The 25,235-nt window shown below is 40.4% G+C and overlaps 1 protein-coding gene across 18 annotated transcripts in view; it reads left to right on the top strand.

Moving 5' to 3' along the window:
* ZNF618 (zinc finger protein 618) overlaps positions 1-24,849 on the top strand; it is a 220,358-nt gene extending 195,509 nt beyond the window's left edge. For 9 of the 18 annotated variants that reach the window (XM_075579283.1, XM_075579292.1, XM_075579287.1 and 6 more), the window contains 5 exons: positions 5,685-5,729; positions 7,266-7,346; positions 12,783-12,860; positions 17,467-17,565; positions 21,588-24,847. In XM_075579283.1, coding sequence (XP_075435398.1) covers positions 5,685-5,729; positions 7,266-7,346; positions 12,783-12,860; positions 17,467-17,565; positions 21,588-23,095 — 1,811 coding nt within the window. In that variant the 3' untranslated portion in view covers positions 23,096-24,847. Of the gene's footprint in view, positions 1-5,684; positions 5,730-7,265; positions 7,347-12,782; positions 12,861-17,466; positions 17,566-21,587 lie in introns of all 18 variants that reach the window. The other 9 variants (XM_075579289.1, XM_075579290.1, XM_075579291.1 and 6 more) reach the window with 3 other exon arrangements.
* The last annotated feature ends 386 nt before the right edge of the window (positions 24,850-25,235 follow it).

Genomic DNA, 25,235 nt, shown 5'->3' on the forward strand with positions numbered 1-25,235 from the left:
ACTCTGTCTTTCATTTGTTTAAAGCCTTGTTTTCACTGATCATCATTCTTACTGATCATCATTCTTACAAGCCAGAGTGGTATTCGGTAACATTTTGTTACATAGTTACATAGTAGATGAGGTTGAAAAAAGACGTACGTCCATCAAGTTCAACCTATGCTAAATTTAGACAACAGATACTTTATCCTATATCTATACTGACTTATTGAGGAAGGCAAACAAAAAACCTCAGTGTGATATCATCCAATGATATCTCATAAGGGGAAAAATAAATTCCTTCCTGACTCCAAGAATTGGCAATCGGATTAATCCCTGGATCAACATCCTTCCCATGTATACTTATTTGGTATATCCCTGTATACCTTTCCTTTCTAAAAAGATGTCCAACCTTTTTTTGAACAAATCTATTGTATCTGCCATCACAGTATCCAAATTTTAACTGCCCTTACTGTAAAGAACCCTTTCCTTTGTTTCTGGTGAAATCTCCTTTCCTCCAACCTTAAGGGATGCCCAAGTCCTTTTTTACTGCCTATGGGATGAATAGTTCTTTTGAAAGCTCCTCGTATTGTCCCCGAATATATTTGTAAATAGTTATCATATCCCCTCTTAGACACCTCTTTTCTAATGTAAATAAGTCTAATTTAGCTAGCCTCTTCTCATAAGTTAGATTGTCCATTCCCTTTATTAATATGGTGGCTCTTCTCTGCACTCTCTCCAGTTCAATAATGTCTTTTCTTAGGATTGGTGCCCAAAATTGTACTCCATATTCAATGTGTGGTCTTACTAATGCTTTGTAAAGGGGCATAATTATGTTTACTTCCCTTCCATCCATTGCCCGTTTAATAACCTTACATTTGTCTGTATTAAACCTCATCTGCCGTTTACCTGCCCACGTTTCCAGTCTCTCCAAGTCCTTCTGAAGAGAAATTACATCCTGCTCTGATTCTATTACCTTACACAATTTAGTATCATCAGCAAAGATGGAGACTTTGCTCTCGATGCCAACCTCAAGGTCATTAATAAACAAGTTAAAAAGCAGGGGTCCCAGTACCGATCCCTGAGGTACTCCACTCACGACTTTAGCCCAACCTGAAAAAGTTCAATTTATGACAACCCTCTGTTGTCTGTCCTTTAACCAGTTTTCAATCCAGGTGCATATATTATTACTGAGTCGTTTTCTTTATTTTGTACACCAACCTCTTGTATGAAACCGTATCAAAAGCCTTTGCACAATCTAGTACAATTGTAACACAGTCCGGACTCATGGCAATTATACACCTGTTCTGCGGTATAGCTACCATCTTCAATTATCTTCTGAAGCTGGGCAGAGTACGAGCATGCAGCTTCATCGTCAGCTGAACGTATCTCTCCTGATATAGCGGTTATTGGTTATTCCATGTCGCCTTTTAAAGCGATTTAGCCATCCACTACTAGCCATGCATGAGATTTGACTAATTTCCGTGAAATTGGTTGTGAAACTTTTGGACTTGCGTTTGCAGATAGAATCCAGACAGAGTTGTGCCTTTGGATCTTTCTTGGACAAACCACTGAAACAGCTTTATCCAACTGGCTGTCTTAAGGTAGCCGCAAACGATTCCGTTTCAGTCCATCGTCTCTTTCTATGGACTTAGCTGCATCACATAGTTTCTCCTCCTCCTTTTTCCATTCGTGAACTGTAGACTTGTTCACTCCTAGGTCTCTAGCCACTTGGGTTTGCTGGACTCCAGATTTGATTCTATCAAGCGCAACAATTTTTTCTTCTAAAGTAAACTTCTTCCGTTTGTTTGAATTTTCTGCCATTTCTATCTGGCAGGGGTCTTCCCTATGCCTTTTCCTGGGGTTAAAAATCTGAGGCTGGGGGGTGGGAGGGGGGGAGGGGGTGGTTAACAGCGGAACTGGAGGGGTTAAATACCTGAGGCTTTTCCTGGCTCTCTGACAGCACAGTGGGTGGTAAGATCAGACTGACAGAGAACCCCTTGAACAGACAGCGTCAGAGCTTTTTTTATATATCACTTTCTGGAAATGTTGTTTTATATTTTAGTATTCTATTATGCTGTTATTGGGTTGCCCTGTGTGTTCTGGTCTTAATTTACAAATTTACTGCATCATAGCGACATGTCGCCATGGTAACCGGTGTCAAATGACGCGGCAGGGTCACGTGAAGCAGGGAGGATAGAAAACGGCATTATAGGAGATCTGCTGCTTATTTTTGGGAGCCCCGCTCACACCGCGTTATAAGCGGATCTGCGTTGTATCGGCTCGTGCTATAACAGGGGTTGAGCTGTACTGCGCCAACTGGGATATGATGTTATCTGGGGGCACAATGTCATGCAGTACATTTGAACACAAAAAATATCTGCACATAATTGTTATTTCAGGGTGCTCTTCTGCTTTACTGGACCCAATTGTGTAAGGCTTGGTAAATATTGGAACACAATTGGAATAGTTTATAGTTTTCTATCAAGGAATGAACTACCTCAGATTTACAGTTAGGAAACATATTGTAGGTCATACAGGACACCTACAAGCTCATATTGAACCCCCAAAGACCATTTTATTTAATAGATATCTATACATGTATATTTAGGCACTGTACCGTGTATAAGTTTCACTGGATGTGCACTGAGCTCTGTCTGTGTTTTATGTTATCTCTCTGGTTTTAAAAACATATTGTAGGTGCCTTACTTTGATCCAGGGTTTTACTAATGATGGGTGTGCACAGGTGTCTTTGACCTTGCTCCGGACCAGCAGTACAGAACCAAAAAAACGATCTTGATGCATAGAAATTGACCTTTCATCTGAGAATGTAAATCCTGCCGTTTAAAATAGTGCCTCAATGCTCAACAGCTGCAGTTTTAATTGTTTTAGAGAAACTTTTTTTTTAAATAGAGACTGTGATGTACTGTGCCCAGTTTGTATTGCTTTATGTTGATTGACATTATTATTTGATATTCTAGTATGTGCTTGTACAGTATAGTTGGCACGTATATTAGAATGATAAAACTCTGACAATGCTCATGTGAGGAGTCAACATTGTGCGTATAAAATATGAAATGTATAAACAATTTATGAGCTCATATAGCCACAGTAAGTAGCCATATGTTTGTTTATAGGTACATATACACTATGGGGCCTATGCACTAAGCAGCGATAAGCCACTTATCGCCAAAGAAGCCTACTGCTATTCAGTAAGCCCCGATAAGTCGGCGATAAGAGAGGTTTTCGGCAATTTTTTGGGGCGGAAAAAAAATTGCCAAACGCACACCGATAAGCCACTTATCGCCAGCTTTTCAAACTCGTGCTATTCTAGTAGCCCCGATCAGCTTATCAAGGCTAATCGTGGCTCTAGAATTGAGATTTCCTCTCAAAATCATTTCACAAGGAAAAGTTGGCAAGAGAGTGGTGAGAAGCTGCCGATAAGCGGCGAGATGGGACTTAGAAAAAATAATGCATTTTTCCTGCATCGGATTGATGCCGGGAGTCTGCGGAGTTTATAGCCATTAATATCAGCACCAGAGACCCTCGCCATCAATCCGATGCTATAAAAATGCATTTACAGTCAACTTCATTACCTTAGCGGCCAACCGCTAAGGCAATGAAGGGGTTAAAGAACAACAGAAGCTTTATTGGGGGCAGAGGGGGTGAGTGAAGCTGGTACTTAGCCCTTCATTCACCTCCTTTACCCCCAATAAACATTACAATATGTACTAAACACCAATACACAACCCACCAACCCCCTGTGCCCCAACATAAAACCAGATTGTATTTTTTGATATACAGGATTGATACCAGAGGCCGGTGGGGGGCCCCGCGGGTGTCTGTGGGCCTCAAGGTGGTCCCTACGGGTGTCTGGGGGCCCTTGGGTGGTCCCCACGGGTGTCCGGGGGCCCTCGGGTGGTTCCCACAGGTGTCTTTGGGCCCTCGGATGGTCCCCATGGGTGTTCAGGGGTCCTCGGGTGGTCCCCACTGGCCTGCGGTACCAATCCTGTATCAAAAAATACAATTTGTAATAAATATAATAAATGCACTTCCCCCTTCAAACACATACAGTACTGTAATGGGCAAAAAAACTATTACCCAGATATGGATAATAGCTCATTTGTCCATTATTAAATCAAACATTAGCCTGCCAGCATAAATAAAGTAAATAAACCGGTCTACTTACCCCTGCCATCATGAAGGGCGTCCTCGTCAGCATACTGCAGGGCCATGTCCTCTGTTGCCAGAAAGAATGCATACAAAAATACAATCTAATGGCCCCTAATGCTTGTGTATGTTTTATTATTGTGTATTTTGGGACTTTGTCTTTTTATTAGGATGACCATTGACTTCTATAGTAGCTTATCATGCCATATTACAGGGGTATGATGTACCACTATGCCAAGCAATGGGTACAGGCTGTGTCCGGGGTGGGTGGTTAGGCTTCCCGGGGGGGCGGGGACCCATGGGGACCACCCGAAGACCCTTTGGGACCACACGGGGACCCTGTTGGAGCCCCCGGACACCCGCGGGGACCCCCTGGAACCCCCGCCGGCCTCTTGTATCAATACTGTGTATAAAAATATAAAATCTGGTTTTATGTGGGGGTACAGGGGGTGGATGGGTTGTGTATTGTTGTTTAGTACATATTGTAATATACATATTGTAGATATTGTAATGCCCTGGGGGGCACGGGGTGAGTGAAGGGCCAAGTACCTGCTTCACTCACCCCCTCTGCCATAAATAAAGCTGCTATTGTGCCTTAACCCCTTCATTGCCTTAGCGGCTATCCGCTAAGGTAATGAAGCTGCTTTAATGTAATTTTTATTATTGGTTGGCGGGAGCAGGGGGTCTCCTGAGCTGAACCGCATTGATTTCAGCCTCGGGGACCCCCTGCCTCCCGAGTTACAGGCCCAGATCTGGGGTACCGGTATCTCCTTCATTATTTAATTCTCCTGGTCACGTGACGCGGGCGAGTTAAAATTGGCGGCGATATTGGCACCCGATGCCCCATACCAGGGCCTCTAACTCGGGAAGCAGGGGGTCGCTGATGCTGAAATCAAAGCGCTTCAGCTCAGGAGACCCCCTGCTCCCGCACACTATTAATAAAAATTACATTAAAGAATCTTCATTACCATAGCAGATAGCCGCTACGGTAACGAATGTGTTACATGTTTAATTAGGGTTTCATTACTGGTGTATTGTAGCAGGGGGTCTCCATAGCAGAACCGTGTTGATTTGAGGTCCTGGGACACCCTGCTTCCCGAGATACAGGCCCCATTATGGGGTGCCGGTATCTCCTATTTATTTCATTTTCCCGGTCATCACTGGGGGGCGGTGTATCGTGGCCGGATCGCGTCTCTGGTGCTGCAGGAGGCTAACAGCATCGTGTACTCATTGGAGTAGCTGAGTGTGCTGGGACTGTTCATGCTAAGGACCCAGATCTTCCCCGAGTTATATGAGGACACTTGAGGACTCTATTACTTGCTGTCGACGGCTTACCATCCCGGTGTGGCAGTGACTATGTGTGTTCACATATGCCTGTTTTCATGCTTTCCTTGTGAGTGAGCCTGTTTCCTCCAACCCCATATCCCTTGTCAATAAATGTCATAGATTTTATGCTATGGGCCGTGCGCTTTCTGTTCCTTCTGATATATATATAGGAGAGAATAATAATAATATTTTTGTAATCTCTATTACTTTAGAAGCTGCCAACCCAATGATTTCTAGTCCTTTTCCGCTCTTGCAAAGTAAGTGTTATGTTATTTTGTAGTTGTGCCTTTGGTTTTAAAAGGGATTGTATTTGTTTCTAAATTCTCTTTGTTTCAAGCTAGATTTATTTATAGATAACTTTGCAGACAATTAAAGCTAATGTTAATTCTGCCGACCACTGTTATTTAATAAATATCATTCTCCTACTGTATATACATACTGACATCTTTACTTATTATTATTTTTTTTTTTACAGTTTACAGCTATATGTCTTTGATAACATTTAGCTACTTGACTGAAATTTCAATAAAAACTGATATTCAGAAGGAGAATCCACTTAAAGCTACATCCACTCTTTTCAAGGTCAAATATGATATTTTTTCTTTATGTGTATGTTGCACAGTACATAGATTTGTTTGGCACACACCCCTGCTCCAGTGCCTACAACCAATTATTTGTAATTGACGCAAACTGAGATATACTGTAGGTTACAAGCCTGCTTAGGCAGTAACATTACTACCAAACCACTTTTATTCCTGTTGCTCATGATACCCTGAGTTTCAAATCTGATTTCTATTCAACACTTGGACATACAGTATAAAAGAAAATATAAGCATACATACGAAAATATTCTGGGAGAGCCGCATATTTCATACCGACAGTACTCACTGAAGACCATTTAATCTTCATTGTTCCGTGGATTCTGGAGACTACTGTTTAAGACATTATTGATTACACAGGAAAATAAAGGCAGATTGCTTAGTTGTAGGGTGAGCACAACAATTGTAAGTATTATTGTCATTTATTTATAAAGCACCAACATATTGGCCCAGGACATACTTGAAAACGAGAGGTAACTCTCAATGTATTACTTTCTGGTAAAACATTTTATAAATAAATATTCTGCAGCACAGTACTATGGGGGTAGAGTGATATAAATTACATAAAATGTTTTGAATGCCAAATAAGCACAAGCAAGAGCAGATACAAAAGGTAATGAGAGTTTACAATCTAGAGGAATAATCTACCTTTATATCAATTTTATATATTCTAAGAACTGGTACTAGCTTGTTACATTTGTGTTAATGTATAAGATAGTGCTGTATGAGCCTTTAACTTAGTCAGCAATAAGTACTGAGACTGTTATAATTCTGTAATGGATACAGGCAGTCCTGTTGACTTCCCCGGAAAGCTATCAGCTACTGTAGGTTAGGAGACTTGTAGAGACACTCGAAGACACTAGTTGAAGGAGTAAGGGCAATAGATAGCAGTGCTTTGCTACGACGGTTGGTAAGGAAGACTGGCTGTCGGGTAGTAGCGATGAGTCCAGGCTATGGCAGTATACAGAGTGTGAGGGAGTTCCACAGGTAAGGGGCCGGGACAGAAAAAGGCAGGAGTGCAGTGCAGGTAAAGGGGGTGGCAAGGTGACAATGGGCTATAAAATACCTAGTTCTTGCTGTTAAATGTCAAGATGTACTGTTCTCACTTTCCTAGTTTGAGATCCCTCGCCATCTATATACTGACTGCAGATACTTAAATAAATGATAATCATATTTCTTTTTGAATTTTCTGAGGCAAAGGATGGAAGAAGAAGATTAAAAGGAAAGAGGAAACTGATAAGACAATAAAAGAAGAGAAAGGAGGGAAAGCAGAAGGTAGGTTAAAAAGACATCCATATGTGCACGTACCTGTTTCAGATTGTGGCTTTGTCCTCTTTCTCCTGCCAGAGAGCAAATCACTCCTAGGTATTAAAGTCTCCTGTCTGCAAAACATGGGAAACTTGAGCAAAACAAATGCACCAGATGTATCGGTACCAACATTATTTCCCCTCCAATATTGCTCTTGGGAAACTTTGAGACATTAAACTATGAATTTATTTATGTCAAGATGCAAAACTCTACTAACCCATATGTGGAACCTGATGTTTTGTGTTAAACCGACTTAAAAATAGTAAATGTTCTAAGAGACACAGCTGATGGGTTTTGTGGTTACTCTACATCTACGAGTGGGTGAGAACATACCTAAGCCCAAACATTCAGCATTGGATTTAACCTCACGTTCTCCGTTTTGATTCTTGTCCTTGGACAACTACTGATACACATTATATGTGATCAATCTCCCTCTACTAATGTGTCTTTGCAATTGATATACAATTTTCCATTTAATTGCAGCTTAATGATAGGCATCTTTTTTTTTTTTTTTATTGATGCTATACAGTATACATATTTGTATATGTTTATATGTTTTTTATCTGTCTCGTTATATATCAACTTTGGGGCATCATTTGTCTATTTTTTTATAAATGTATCTAATTTACTATTGGATATTTAATTGATATTACATTTCCAATTGAGTGCTGGTTCCTCTTTTCTATATATATATAAAAAATAAATGTTAGAAGGTACACAACGGAAGCACATTTTAAAATGTAGGGAGTTTTCTTGAAATTGTGTTTAGCCCCAAAATGCACATCTTCAATAAATGATCCTGAAGGGATGTGCATTCATCGTGAATGTAGTATAACTGACAAACTGTTTCATGGTGAGGTTCTGCAGTGCCTTATTGCCATAACACACACGTGTTTCACTGTACAGCATTATGTATTGTGTAGAAATGTTGACGTGTAGTACTGTATTCACAGCTTCCATAACTAGAGATGTACTGTAGCAACTGCCTGTTGTCGGTCATTTGCCTTGCGAGTTCTGCACGGTAACCTCTAGCATGTCGTGAGGTTCCAGCGGCCAGACTAATGACCCATCGGATTAACACAGCGAAGGCCACTGCTGTGTGAATCCTACCGGGCTTCACCTGTCTGTAAGAGACGCATAGCAAGAGATAGACTAAATCAGTCACTCTATCTGAGCGCCTCTAATAGGCGTTTGCAGGGCTTTTACGTTCTTTTAATAATACAGTATTGGAGTCTCCGTAGCTGAGCCCCATTGATTTCAGGTCTGGCGACTCCCTCCTTCCCGAGTTACAGGCCCCGTTACTCAGGAAGCAAGGGGTCTCCGGACCTGCAATCAATGCGATTCAGCTCTGGAGACCCCCTCCTACAATACTGTAAAAATAAAAATAAAAGCAGCTTCATTGCCTTAGCTGCTGAAAATTCCATTTCTACTGTCTAGCAAAATAGGTGAAATATGACATAACTAAAACAATCTATTGTATTTAATCTAAAGATAAATAATTATTCAAACATTGTTGTCACGCTGAATAAATATACATTATAGACAACGACAACAAACTTTTATTTGATTTTTATTTCTTCGAATTTTAGTAATGTTTATACTTCCTTTATTTACTTATTTATAACAGTGGGAGCCTATGATTTTACTCAACAAAAAGAAATGATACCAACAGTTTTTTTAAAAGTAATCTATGATGTAGGTCAGGCGAGTGCAAACTTTTTTCCCTGCGCCCCCATGCCGGCAGTACCCCCCTGTTGCTTCGGCATCATGACGTCACGTTGCCATGGCGACGTGTCTAAGAAGCCGCTGGAGCCAACGGAAGTGAGGTTTACAGAAGCCTTCGCCGCTTCCCCAGCATTTAATTTAAGTGCATTCAGGAAGCACGCGGGGCCTCTGTAAACCCGCGCCCCCTGCAGTCGGGGGGGGGGGGGGGCACACCCCCCAGTTTGCACACCGCTGCTGTAGATGATAGGAGCATTATATAAATAAAGCATATGTTCTTTCACCGTTTCATATTTTTGCACCAATATTACTGTAAAACATGAAGAATGTTTATATAAAACACCTGTGTAAATTAAATGGAAGAAATGCTGCATAATTAAGTAAAAAGAGCGTTAATTTTTTTCTTCGCCCTCTGACACGTTAGCATTTTTCTTGCTGAAGTGTAATTAAAGAAGAGTCGCAGTTTATCTGGGTCAGGGATTTATTTTGAATGTATTAATAATAATGTTCCAATGTAAACCTTAGATATCATCATTAGAAATGTGCCTTAAGGCTCTGTTTTCAATATGTTTTAATTATGTTCAACATTGACAAATGATTATCACACCTCGTCCCTGGCATTGGCGGTGCTTAATTCTTGGAATTGGCCTTTAAGGTGTGTTGGCTGTCTTCCCATTGGTAAATAAGAGCCAATGGAAAATCAATATTGCATCACCTCTTACAGTATTAAAACAGCATTTGTTCTGTTGTATCGTGTTCTTGCCCCGTAGGGTTAAGTTTACCTTTTTGGTATGTAAATTTTATGGCATTGAAATAGGCATGTATTTAGATGAGGAATAAGAAATATGTAAAACCAGACTACATAGTATACTTTCAACACTATTCATTTACTTGCATCTGGTTTTCATTGTAACCATTTTGATGAGACCACACTCACTAAATTCACTAGTGACCCTTACGGCATAGTCATGCAACCTCTTCCTTTCCATTAGATCTTTGCTGCTTTGGACGCCATTGACCGATATCTTCATTCTTTGGCTCCATGGCACTGCCTTGTCATTGTTTTCTTACTATTTGTTTACCCACTTCCCCCTACTCCCACTATATGTTGGTGCCCCACAATGCTACGTTCTGCCATGTCCTACGTTACATGGAACTTTTGCAGCGAGAAGTTTTTGTTCCACAACCTTTTGTCTGGGTCATAAATTACTACTAGCTTCAAAATACAGAGCCACTAACTAAGCTGAAGCTATAGGTATATATAGAATCTAGGGGGAGACGGGACCCCAATAAAACATTTGCCAATTATGTCCCCAGTAATTGCAATCAGATTTCTCCCAGGATTACATGCTCTGCTTGTATTAACTTGTTTGGCATTTGCTTGTATACTTTTCCATTTAAAAAGATTTCAAACCTTTGATTAATCTTCGTTACTTCCAGGTGTATTCTTCAGGAACCCCACGATCTCATTGCAGCTCACCATTCAAGTAAAAGAGTATTATTCACTACAATTATTCAGTTGTCTCTTTTTGCATCTAGAGAAATATCTGAGTAGTGTCCATGAGGCTGCAGTGGATGAGGACAGATCTGTTGTGTCTTGTTTCTCCGAACACGCAGCATTTCCTCTCTCCAGATTACATCATGCCTCTTGCTTTGGATAATTACGGAAGCCTAGTCAGGCCAAAATTCACCCAACACTTTTCGCTTCCTCAAGTTGCTTAACATAGAATCCCAATAATTGACTAAATAGTTTTCTTTATGTATTGTTTTTACATCTCTGTCATTAAATTGAGGTTTTAGGGGGAAAAAAAGATACATAATGAAAAATAAAAACAATTTCCTACTGCACATAGTATATACGTGCATATAAGACAGAACACGGTGAATATATTTAGGTTGTATGATGGTTTTAACTGTTCTTAATACTATTAATAAATTATATATGTTTTAATTACACATGCATATATCCAGCCCCATATATGATCACGGATGTCTTTAATTGGAATAGGAAACAAATTGTCATTTGGAAAAGAAAGATTTAACCAAGAAATATTTAAGATGGTATTGGAACCCTACGTGAAGCAACCCCTGAGGAAGCAAAAGCAAAACGCGTTTGGTGAATTTTGGCCTGACAGGCAAGAGGCGTGATGTCATCTGGAGGAGAGAGGAAAGGATGTGCGACCAGAGAAACAACAGACACCAGAACAGTTATCACCTGTCCCCTTCCGCCCCACAGACTCACTGACACTACTCGGATATTTCTCTTGATACAAAAGCAAACAAGCGAATGATTGTTGTGAGTGGTACTCTTTTATTTGAATGTTAATAAATAAATTGTTGTACTCTTTTTGGCTTTTTTCCTTTTCATGTTGAATAAGGAGATCTGCAACGAGATTGTAGAATCCCAGAAGAAGACACCTGGAAGGAAAAAATGAACCCTTTGAGCAACTGTCACATATAAGATTGTGAGTGCATATCTCACCACTATTTCATTAATCACAAATTGTATTAACAATACTATATTTTCTCTTCTTCCCTTTTTTCCCCATGTGCCTAAGGACTTCTGTTTTATATTTGTATGGAATAGCCCCCTAGGGAGCTCTAGACGTCAGTTTGCAGGGTTACATTTCCTTATATTCTCGTTCATGTCATTTGTGTATCTAATTTAATTGTATAGATTTGTATATTTTACTTCTCTTATTTAAATGTTTGTATTTTAGCACATTGACACTAATAAAATTACTGTGATTAATGTTGCATGCTATATGTTTATATATTTTTATATATTCATTTTTCCCAAAATTTTGAATTTTTTATTGACTACATAACTTTAACTAATTAAGGTTTTCAGCGCAATCTGTTTCAATCTAAAATTGTCATTTCCAGAGCTTGCTTTCTTACATACAGTATCTACGTGTGTGTGTGTGTGTGTGTGTGTGTGTGTGTGTGTGTGTGTATGTGTATGTACACACTGCCCGGGGCAGTAGGTAGGCTTGGAGTGGGCGAGAATGGCTGGCTAATTCCCGCGGGAGTGTTTGGTTCCCCCCCGGCCCCTGTTCCCCGTGGCTGCTGCCCGGGGCAGGAAGCTGGCGCGGGGGGAGCCAGGTCAGCAGGCATGGACTCGCCATGGTGCTTCCCCTCTGTCCCACGTTGGAAGCGGGTCCACAGGCAGCATTTGCAGCGTTTCCTGCCCCCCCTCCTGCCCCCAGTCCTTGTGGTTGCTGCCCGGGGTGGAAGGTAGGCGCAGGGGGAACAAGGTTTGCGAGCGCTAGCCACGGCGCGTCCCCCTCCAGCCCACGTTGGAGGGTAATAAAACAGTGACAAGTAACAGCATGGAGGGGGAAGGGGCAGCTGTGAGGGAGGGAGGGGGAGTTGTGTATAAGAACATTGGCAGAGAGACAGGCAGGATAATTACAAACAATTGTGATAGTGTGTGAGAAACCCTATATCCGCATTAAGTCCTCTTGTTTTGGTGTCAAAGAGTCTTATCCTTCTGAGTTCAAATGTTTTCCGTTCTTGGGTGCGTTTAAACATTCCATTGACGATTTTGATTTTTAAATCATTTATGGAATGATCAGGTTGTGAGAAATTATATCTCTCTCTGTGTGTATATATATATATATATATATATATATATTTATATATATATATATATCAATCTCATTACTTGTTTTCTTTCAGAACCCTACACATGTGGTGCATGTGGTATTCAGTTCCAGTTTTATAATAACCTCCTAGAACACATGCAATCTCATGCTGGTAAGAAATGGTGTATTTTTCTTGTCAATAAAGCATTTTCATTTTAGATTAGCTTTTCATGTTTTGGATTATTATTTTTCTTGCGAACATGAGCACTGGTTGATGTTACATTAGTATAGACACAGATTATAACTGCTGTATATATTTTCTATCCTTCCCCACTTGCCAAGTTCTACTTAAAAGCTGTAACATTAATGATACATATAAAGGTGCCTGCCCTGTAGACTGTAAGATAGTTTATAACTTACCCCATGAACGTATTGTAAGCTGCGTGTATACCAAGCATACAAATGTTATAAGATGCATTAGCCCACTAAAAACTATGCAAAAAGAAGGCAAAGGTAAAAATAAAAAAAAGCTACGTTTGTTTTTGTTATAGGGGCAGCTATATTTAATTTTTGACATAATTTATGACTTAAATCATTAGAGCAGGGGTGTCGAACTATATATATATATATATATATATATATATATATATATATATATATATATATACAGTGTTCGACAAACCTATACATTTGCTCGCCCCGGGCGAGTGGATTTAACCCCCGGGCGAGTAAATATTGGCCCAAGCAGCACACGTTTGGTACTAGGTGGCGAGTAGATTTTTTGGTGATTTGTCAACCACTGTACTATATATATATATATATATATATATATATATATATATATATATATATATATATATAGTACAGTGTTTGACAAATCTACTATATATATATCCCTGTTCACCTAATGTAACCGTGTATGTCTAACCATGTACAGTATCTATCATCATAACTCTGTGCCCAGGACATACTTGAAAACGAGAGGTAACTCTCAATGTACTGTAGTACTTCCTGGTAAAACATTTAACAATTAAATGCACCGGGAGAAGAAGCCATTTCTACTGTTTCAGACGAAGCAGAAGCCAGGTGGCTTACAATAATTTTGAAAACTTGAAAATCTGTCAAATAGATGGAGCATCCAACAAATCTTTATGAAAGCATGTCTTTATTTTCATCTGATATTAAAATGTACACGCATTACTGTACATGAGTAGAAAACCAAACTTGCAACTGTGTGCTCCTCACGCGTTTTGTGCCATCATTGTCAGATACTTTTATGAATATTTTTGGCATATTATCAAGCTTTGAGTGTAAGGGGAAGACGGAAGAACACATGGTCTTCATTCCTTTTGGAATTTCCAATTCTTTTACAGCTTATAATATTCATGTATTTTTTCTTATATAGCACAGAGAGTGAACTACACCAAGATTCATGGGCAGAAGAAATAGCTTAGTAGTAAGAACACCATTTTAAGCATGTTTGAATCCCAGTGTTAGCTTTCCTTCTGACCTTTAGCAAGACACCTCATCTCCCTGAACAGCAGGCATTAAAATTAGAGTGTAAGCTCTTTGGGGCAGGGACTCATGTGGTATGCAAAATTATAACACAATCACCTGACAGAATAAATAAATGGAAGACCGTGCATTATGAAACTTGTGAGTAGAGTTCTATTTTGTATCTAATTTGGGGAACTCTGCTTCATTGCTTTTAATATTGTATTGTATTGTATGTCTTTATTTATATAGCGCCATTAATGTACATAGCGCTTCACAGTAGTAATACACGGGGTAATCAAATAAATAACAGATAATATAAATAACAGGTAATGGGAATAAGTGCTTCAGACATAAAAGTAACATTAAGGAAGAGGAGTCCCTGCACCGAGGAGCTTACAATCTAATTGGTAGGTAGGGAGAACATACAGAGACAGTAGGAGGGCGTTCTGGTAAGTGCATCTGCAGGGGGCCAAGCTATATGTATCATGTATCATGTGTCCAGTATTATCCACAGTGCTAGTCATATGCTTCTTTAAGCAAGTGTGTCTTAAGGTGGGTCTTAAAGGTGGATAGAGAGGGTGCTAGTCGGGTATTGAAGGGAAGGGCATTCCAGAGTGCGGAGCAGTCAGCGAAAAAGGTTCAAGGCGGGAGAAGGCTTTAGATACAAAGGGGGTGCAAAGAAGGCATCCTTGAGAAGAACACAAGAGTTGGGATGGTGCATAACGAGAAATTAGGGGTGAGATGTAAGGAGGAGCAGAAGAGTGTAAAGCTTTAAAAGTGAGGAGGAGAATTGTGTGTGAGATGCGGGATTTGATCGGAAGCCAGGAGAGGGATTTCAGGAGGGGAGACGCGGAGACAGATCTCGGAAAGAGTAGAGCGATTCTGGCAGCAGCGTTTAGGATAGATTGTAGGGGAATCAGGTGGGAGGCAGGAAGGCCGAACAGCAGGAGGTTACAGTAATCAAGACGGGAGAGAATGAGGGCCCGTGTCAGAGTTTTAGCAGTCGAGCAACAGAGGTACAAGTATATCTTTGTGATATTGCGAAGGAAAAAGCAACAGGTTTTAGAAACATTTTGAATTTTGTGCTTGCCACACATATAGAGTTTTCCCTACAGAAAATATTTTTTTAAATTTGGACTGCAAAATTATATGTACAGCGCTGTGTGAATGCTCAAATGTGCTTCAGATGTTACTACTAAGCTATTCCTTCTGCTCGTGAATCTTAGTGTAATAATAACTATTTCATACAGCGCGTTTCTCCCAGTTGGACGCAAAGCGTTTCACAATTACCATATACCTTGCGTTAACCAGCATTGTACATAGGATTTTTTACAGACACAGTCCCTGCTCAGATGAGTTTACAATCTATGTGCTTGGTGCCTGAGGCCGAGAGAGAGAAAGTGACTTGCCAGGGACACAATAAATGATACCGGGATTGAAACCAGGTTCCCCTGATTCACACTCCGTGTCATTGTTTTCAGAGTCAGTGTCTTTACTCACTGAGCGCACCTTCACTCTCTGACATTTTATAAATGACATGCCAGATCAAGCGTCTGAATACTAGAGTTTCCATAGTATCTCACCTTCATTTGTTACAGACAAAGACGATCTGCAATCGTGTTGCACCAAAAAACTTCCTGCAGAAGTTCAGGCTTCATTTAGTCTACTCATCGGGACGTCTCATATATGTAGTGCAGCATACATTGTCACATATATGTAGTGCAGCATACATTGTCACATACTCTATATGTAGTGCAGCATACATTGTCACATACTGTATATGTAGTGCAGCATACATGGTCTCATATGTAGTACAACATACATTGTCTCATATATGTAGTGCAGCATACATTGTCACATATATGTAGTGCAGCATACATTGTCACATATATGTAGTGCAGCATACATTGTCACATACTGTATATATAGTGCAGCATACATGGTCTCATATGTAGTGCAGTATACATTGTCTCATATATGTAGTGCAGCATACATTGTCACATATGTAGTGCAGCATACATTGTCACATACTGTATATGTAGTGCAGCATACATGGTCTCATATGTAGTGCAGCATACATTGTCTCATATATGTAGTGCAGCATACATTGTCACATATATGTAGTGCAGCATACATTGTCACATATATGTAGTGCAGCATACATTGTCACATACTGTATATGTAGTGCAGCATACATTGTCATACTGTATATGTTGTGCAGCATACATTGTCTCATATATGTAGTGCAGCATAGATTGTCACATATATGTAGTGCAGCATACATTGTCACATATATGTAGTGCAGCATACATTGTCACATATATGTAGTGCAGCATACATTGTCACATACTGTATATGTAGTGCAGCATACATTGTCATACTGTATATGTAGTGCAGCATACATTGTCTCATATATGTAGTGCAGCATAGATTGTCACATATATGTAGTGCAGCATACATTGTCACATATATGTAGTGCAGCATACATTGTCACATATATGTAGTGCAGCATACATTGTCATACTGTATATGTAGTGCAGCATACATTGTCTTATATATGTAGTGCAGCATAGATTGTCACATATATGTAGTGCAGCATACATTGTCACATATATGTAGTGCAGCATACATTGTCACATATATGTAGTGCAGCATACATAGTCACATACTGTATATGTAGTGCAGCATACATGGTCTCATATGTAGTGAGGCATACATTGTTTCATATATGTAGTGCAGCATAGATTGTCACATATATGTAGTGCAGCATACATTGTCACATATATGTAGTGCAGCATACATTGTCACATATATGTAGTGCAGCATACATTGTCACATATGTAGTGCAGCATACATTGTCACATACTGTATATGTAGTGCAGCATACATTGTCACATATATGTAGTGCAGCATACATTGTCACATATATGTAGTGCAGCATACATTGTCACATATATGTAGTGCAGCATACATTGTCACATACTGTATATGTAGTGCAGCATACATTGACCTGCATTTTTCTAATCTCAAACTCTTGGAAAGATACTGTACAGTCCCACTTTGGACCAAAGTTAACTAATCACAGTGGTTAAAACCTTATGCTTTAAAAAAAATCAGATACGTATTTTAAAATGATACAGAACATGTCTAAAAACCGGTTGGGTGTTTTTTTTGTAGTTTGTTTTTTTTACCTCCGCTATAGATCTTAGTGCTGATGTGTAAACTAAGGGGCTCACAACCAAACCTCTTTTCTTTCTTTTTTTACGCAACTTTTCTGTCAGCTGACAATGAAAACAACATTGCCACAAACCAGTCTAGATCGTTACCACCTGTTGAAGAAAACTGGAAACCACAGCCCCAAAGAAACAACACCAATAACAGTATGTATGCCTTTAATATAATGCCCGCGTTTCACTTCCCGTTAGCAGGAGCAGCGGGCTATGGATTGCAAATCTACTTACTTCTCTGACATGAATAGCTCCGTTCCATTCTGTGTTTGATTAACCACAAATTCTTCAATAAACACTGAGCTGATCTTTAAGAATCAGACGGCATGGTTATGGTAGTTCGCCGTGTCTATGTGCCAAGACAGTTGTGGAGTAAAATGTACTCAGATTGATTTTCATTTTGTTCCTTTTAGTGTAAATGTATTGAGGTCTTTGCCATTTTTGACAGGATATAATGAAATGTATTAACCGTTTGAGTGGCCTACGACATTTTCTGCCCATCATGTGGGGCACTGCGGTCTTGCAAAATGAAAATGTATTTAGCCAAATAATTCCATGGGCTGCTGTGCCCTACTCTTTACCTCTTCTTTTAATATAAACGCTTTATTTTTTTAATGAACATACCAGGAAAGATTTGTTTAAATGACTACGTGTAGTGTAAAGCATACGCTAATGTAGGTATGCATTCCAGTAATGCAGTCTCACTACTGTATTTCCAGTGGTAAGCTGAGGACAGGAACATGAAAGAGCCTGACGTGGCTTTCCTGTGCTCACGTTTTACTTTTTGTAAAGAGATGTATTTTTGCAGCTACTAATGCAGGCAGCGTGTACACTTTGAGAGGACACGTGAAGATAAATTATTTTGTTTAAATGGCCTTGGCAGGATAAACTTGCATTTGTATATCAAAACCAACACCTCCTCAATTTATTAACATACCCGTACTATGGGATATTCAGTACATACGGTTTTAGGGCCGGTGCAATTCCTATTACCTGTAGGAATAGAGTTACACCTCTATGCTGATGACACACAAATTTACCTTTTAACCCCCGCCTGTACACATGCTGTACAGAACAAAGCCTCTGAATGTCTCTCCACTATATCATCCGGGATGGCCCGCTGCCGACTCAATCTTTACATGTCCAAGACAGAGCTCCTCATACTTCCTCCCAAGCCTGGCCCTACTGTGCCCTTCTACATTGCTGTTGGCAGCACTATCATACAACCAGTACCACAAGCACGCTGCCTGGGGGTCATATTTGACTCCTCACTTACATTCTCCTCTCACATTCACAATATAGCTAAAACCTGTCAATTTTTCCTCCGTAACATTGCAAAGGTATTGCCTTTCCTCTGTTGGTCTGCTGCTAAAACTTTAACATAGACCCTTATTCTCTCCCATCTCGAATATTGTAACCTTCTACTGTCCGGCCTTCCTACCTGTCTCCCCTACAATCTATCCTAAATGCTGCTGCGTGAATCACTTTACTCTCTCTTAAATCTGTGTCAGCATCTCTCCTGCTGAAATCCCTCTCCTGGCTTCCTATTAAATCCTGTATTACTTTCAAAACTCACCCTCTCTCTTTTAAGACTATACACTCCTCTGCCCCGCCTTAAATCTCAGGCCTAATTTCTTGCTACACACCTCTTGTGTATTGCTCAAGGATGTCTTCTGTCTACCCCTTGTGTATCTAAAGATCCCCTCGTGCCTAAAAATTTTCTCACTTACGGTCCCACACCTGTAGAATACCTTTCCTCCAAATATTCAACTAGAACTCTCTCTTTCCCCCTTTAGGACCTTGCATAAAACACACCTCTTTAACGCAGCATATGGGTAGCTCTGCTGGCTGATACTATACATCTCATATATACTGACCTTGGCCCCCTGCAGACGCGCTTACCAGAACACCCTCCTACTGTCTGTGTAAGTTCTCCCCACTTACCCCTTAGATTGTAAGCTCTTCAGGGAAGGGACTCCTATTGTTTTGTCTGAAGCGCTTATTCCCATTGTGTTATAATGTTATGTCACGTGTATTGTAAAGCTCTATGTACCTGGATAGCGCTATATACATAAAGATATACTTACATACATACATACAAGCTGTAATACGCCTGCAATTAAGTCATTGCACAGGATCCACTGATTAAATCTAAAACTGTAACCTTTACAGGTGCATCCTTCTAGGACCAAAATGTAACAGTGACATGTTCAAGGGGTATATCTTTTTGATTGATGCATTTTATACCAAATGACTATCAAGTATTTTTAAATACATACTTTGTTAATTTAAACCTGACAAGGGGGGGGGGGGTTGTCTTGCTCTGGCTTCTCCTTGTTGTGTGTTGTCACTGTTTGTTCAACAAGTTTGCACTGCCCCTCTCTCCCACCCGTTTCCCTTTATTGGTAAGAGCTGGGGAAATACTTAAATCACTCCCCCATACAGAGATCACAAAGAAAGGGGTTCTGCTTCATTTCTAAAGAAATAAAAGCCACCAAATGTTTGCTGTAAGTGTGGTAACATTGTGTTAGAGAAGCCATACAGATTGTGACATTATTTACAAAATGTTGTTTTTTTGGCCAGCCACCAGGGCACTTGCTTCCTTTGTGTTTGTTTTCTTCTAGCAAAGGTGTTTGTTGAAGCCTGTGTGTTTTTAACCACGTTTTAGTTTGCAGCCTATCTTTATTATAACACATCGTACAGATGTACTGTAGCAGCTCCAATTTTAACCGCACCGGAGACGTTTTAGGCAAATTATCACATTTGCTGCATGGTAAATCGTGTCAAAACTGCCCCACCATGTTGAAAGCATTTTTTTTGTCACGTTTCCCACTATAATAACGCAATCTATGTACGTTTTTTTGTGTAGATTCTGCACGGTAATAGTTAATATAGCGCAAGTGTACTCACGCTCTATACTTACGCCACCGTAACTCCATAAATGATCATTCTTCATAGGGAGTCCGTACGCTCCCGCGGGCTATGCACATCACACTGAACCTATGATCTCAATTAAAGCAGGAGATACTAAAAATATCACTTGTGAGCACTTTCACATCTCAGCCAGGTCCAAAACTCTGCCTGTCCCCATTATCTCCCAGCATACAGTGCTTCCACTATAGCCGGGGATTCTGGGTAATGACATTCAAATGACCACAGCGTGTCACTTTTTGCTTCATGCACCCCTTTAAGCTTATGCCTGCTATATTACACAGATATTTCGGCACAGCCTGGGTTAAAGATGTGCATAGTACGAGCTATTGTAAATCAGTGTCTTATTAGATATCAGTTTAATGTATCTTGTTTTCTGCAGATATCCATTCACTCAGCAGAAAGTGAACAAACGTTGTTTTCAATCTTTTGACCTACAGTATTTCAATTGGGAGAAGAGACCTAAACTTTACAACTTATAATGAATAATGCACAGTTCTTTCTCCGGGTTTTAATCCGTGGGGATGTAGAAAGTTTCGTGATATACGCGCTCTGGCGCCGAATCACTGTAAAGCATTCTAAAAATTAGAGAATGATCCAAGGCACAGGGTATGGGGCCAACAATAATTAGATGGTGAGTATTCTTCTGAAAACAACTCCCAGATGGTATGGAGTCCTTAAAAGGGACCAAATATAACCATGAAGGGAAAGAGTAAGGGGGTATAAGCCCACTCCTCAATACCTCATTGGGATAGTCCCAGGACCACTATTGAACCACACGAGTTGAACAATTATAAGTGTACTCACATGTTAGAGATGCCACCATCCTGTGCCTTGTGTAAGCGTGCTGCTAGTGATGAACTGAAGGCAAGCGCAATAGGAAGTATAGCGCACAGCCAAGAGAGTGGGGTCAAAAAGTGCATCCAAAAATGAGCTTTATTCGTCCATTAAAAACGGAGGTCGGACAATCCTCCTACATGTTTCGTGCAATAGCACTTTATCAAGGTAATAAGGTAATAAAGTGCTATTGCATGAAACATGTAGGATAGTCCGACCTCCCTTTTTAATGGACGAATAAAGCTCATTTTTGGATGCACTTTTTTACCCCACTCTCTTGGCCGTGCGCTCTACTTCCTACTGTGGTTAATCCATGGGGCTATTGCTTATTTGTAAAGAACTGTAGGAAATGTTAAGGATTTGATCCTTTTTAAACTTCTTTTTGTCATTGTTTTTCTCTTTTGTAGCAGCAGCAACGGCATCTATTAACAATTCACTACCTGAAAAAGAACGGCAGCACATTGCTGAAAGGCTACTGAGGGTAATGTGTGCTGACCTGGGAGCCCTGAGCGTGATAAACGGCAAGGACTTCATCAAACTAGCGCAGACCCTCGTTGACACTGGAGCTCGCTATGGATCGTTCTCCGTAAATGAAATCCTCGGAAACATGAATACCCTCGCTCTGAAGCATTTACCCCGCATGTACAACCAAGTGAAAGTGAAAGTCACGTGTGCCCTGGGGAGTAATGTCTGCTTGGGGATTGGTGTTACTTGTCATTCACAGAGTGTAGGTTCTGACTCCTGTTACATACTTACTGCATATCAGGCAGAGTGCAACCAAATAAAACGGTATGTCTTGGGGATCAAGGATGTGGACAGTCGAGATAGCGGAGAGTTTATCCATCAGTGGGTTCAGAATGTCCTCTCTGAGTTTGTTATGTCGGAGATCAGGACAGTGTATGTCACCGACTGCAAAGTCAATTCTTCTGCTTTCTCTAAGGCTGGGACTTGTCTGCGTTGCTCAGCCTGCTCCTTGAACTCAGTGGTACAAAGCGTGCTGAACAAGCGCACGCTGCAAGCCCGCAATATGCATGAAGTAATCGAGCTCTTGAACGTCTCAGAGGAACTTGCTGGGTCAACTGGCATCTCAAAGGAAACTTTTGGCTCCTTGGAAGAAACTTCTCCACCTCCCTGCTGGAACTCTGTGACCGACTCCCTCCTGCTCGTGCATGAACGGTACGAGCAAATCTGTGAATTCTATAGCCGTGCAAAAAAGCTGAACATCATACAAAATCTAAACAAGCATTTACTGAGCAACTTAGCTGCCATTCTAGCTCCTGTAAAGCAAGCTGTGATAGAGCTCAGCAACGAAAGCAAACCCACCCTACAGCTTGTGCTGCCAACCTATGTGAAGCTGGAGAAACTCTTCACGTCAAAAGCAAACGATGCTGGAGTTATCAGTAAGCTTTGCCACCTCTTTCTTGAAGCTTTGAAAGAAAACTTCAAGGTTGATTCTGCGCATAAAGTAGCAATGATTTTAGACCCTCAGCAAAAACTACGGCCTGTTCCACCATACCAACATGAAGAAATTATCGGCAAAGTCTGTGAATTAATCAACGAGGTCAGAGACAGTGCAGAAGAGGCTGAGTTTGAGACACCCACTAAGAAACCTAGGCAAGCTGTAGAGACAACCAAAGTTCAGGATGATGATCGCTTGGGAAAAAATGAAGTCTATGACTATTTGCAAGAGCCCCTATTCCAAGTTACGCCTGACCTCTTCCAGTACTGGTCATCTGTTACCCAAAAGCATACAAAACTATCCAAACTTGCCTTCTGGCTGCTAGCTGTTCCTGCTGTTGGAGCCAGGAGTGAATGTGTAAATATGTGTGAACAAACCTTGCTAATCAAAAGGAGGAGACTTCTTAGCCCAGAAGACATGAATAAAGTCATGTTTCTGAAGTCAAATATGCTTTAAAAACATTTTGGGTAAAACACTTTATACTGTACAAATAAAACACTGTTCCAAAAAAATTTACAAAGGAATTCAAGCTCAAAACACTGTGGACCTCAAAAAGAATGCATCTAGGAACCAAGTGCTTTTTCACAAGAGGAAAATAAAACTGCAGATGAGAATGGGTTAGTTGAATATTGATCATACTGAAGCATGAACAAATAATTTGTTGCTGTTTGGACATACTGTACTGATAGGAGGACATACTGAGAGGAGGCTGACAGTTTGAACTTTACAGGCGACTGACCTCCAAAGTCACTTGAAATGTTGCTTCACCTTCAATTTAAGAACCTGCATTATGTTTCTCACAGTGATTTTTGCTCCTAACAATAACTGTATACAGTACTGTACCTCCAGGGCATTTGTGCAGCCTTATTAACGTACAGTACAGTGTATATTAACAGGGCAGCTTTGACAAAACAAATTTATCCAGAAAACAAAAATCAGAAAGACAGGAGGAGCCTTTAAAAAAAAACTGTAAGAACAAGAACAATTTAAAATGGGTAGTTATTTTCATTATTCAATCTCCATTCCTTATTTTGTTTTATTGTTTGAAGTTTGTTTTAGGAATAAAAGTAGCATTCTAAAGGGAAAAACAAATATCTTATTCTTTTTTTAGAATACTGTGCGAGAAATACCCTTTTGTTCCACGTCTACTCTCTAAACTACTGTATATCAACTCTGCTGTTTATCCTACCTATGGTAGGCTTCCATTTTGGAAATTGAAAGTCTACCATAGGTTACTATGAAGAATCATAACCTGTTTTTCTAATTTATAAACAATATCGAATGTAAACTTTCAGAATAACATGGAGTGCTTCTGAATGTATGTGCTCTTGGTGGAGTGCGCAAGAGTGTCTTTCCTTCAGTATAAAATAGTAGCACAAGTGTAATAGTGACAGTGAGTCATATAAACGGCCATGACCCTACGATTCTTGTTCCTAGACGCACAGGAGAAGGATAAAAAATAGAGACAATGACATGGGTCACATGATTCTTAAAGTCTAGCTTTAAAAAGGGCTTTTGAATTGCTTTGTGTTTAATGCGATTAGGATTGGGGTTTGCATACCAATGTAACTTTTCACTATCATTTCAATATATATACAGCAAGTTTCATAGGAAGTTTTTTCCCCCCGCTTTTCTTCTACAAACACGAACTCATAGGGGCCTATGCAGAGAGCAGCGAATTTTCGAAATTCGCCATTTTTTGGAGATAATCGCGCAGAAAACAGCAGAAAATGGAGATTTCCGAAAAACGCGCCAATTTTTCTTTTCTATTTGTAAAACTCGCCTCGCGGCTGGCGAGAACCGCAATCTCGCCAGTTTAAAAAATATCCGTATGCAGAGAGGCGCGAACGGCATCTAGCGGCTGTTCGCGCCAATAAAATGGAGCGATTGTCTCCGTTTTGCCTCGCCAAAAAAAACTGCCGCTCGCGGCCATTGCAAAGGGAAAAAAAAAGGCGCGAATTTGTTTTAACACATTTCTGAAGCGCGCATCTCGCCAATTTAAACTCGCCACACGCATCCATGTTAAACATAGCAGAATTCGCACTTTTCTGCATATGGAGATTAAAACTCTCCAAAAAAGCTACTTTTTAATAAATTCGCCAATTTTAAAATTCGCTGCTCTCTGCATAGGCCCCATAGTGTGGGTTAACCCAAAATATATCAGCCATAACCTATTTGTATCCCTGCATTTGCTCTAAATGGATACAAAAAAGACACAGCGCACAACGCTCATAGTGCATTACAAGATATTATTGACATATATAATAAATGGGTGAGTAATGTGCGTACATCAAATGCAATAATTACGAGCAGTTTCGGGATATTTTACCCAACGCCTCCGGAGACCAGAATAGATGTCCTTGCAGGAGTGATGCTGCTGTCCTCGATATTGCAGGGTCCTATTGAAATTGGTGTACAACCTCTGCTGTTCCTTGCTCCCCTAAGCACAGGTAGGCTGGGAGATGCTGATTCCTGCAGTGCTTCAGCAGGGCAGTCTTTTGGCATCAGCTGGGCGCCAGCACTCTCCTCCGTGTGAAGCGCTTCCTGGATCGTGACGTCACCACGGGGGTTTCGGCGCCGCTCACAAACAGTCAAA

This window comes from Ascaphus truei, chromosome 21 (genome assembly GCF_040206685.1).
Source record: "Ascaphus truei isolate aAscTru1 chromosome 21, aAscTru1.hap1, whole genome shotgun sequence".
Classification (NCBI taxonomy): domain Eukaryota; kingdom Metazoa; phylum Chordata; class Amphibia; order Anura; family Ascaphidae; genus Ascaphus; species Ascaphus truei.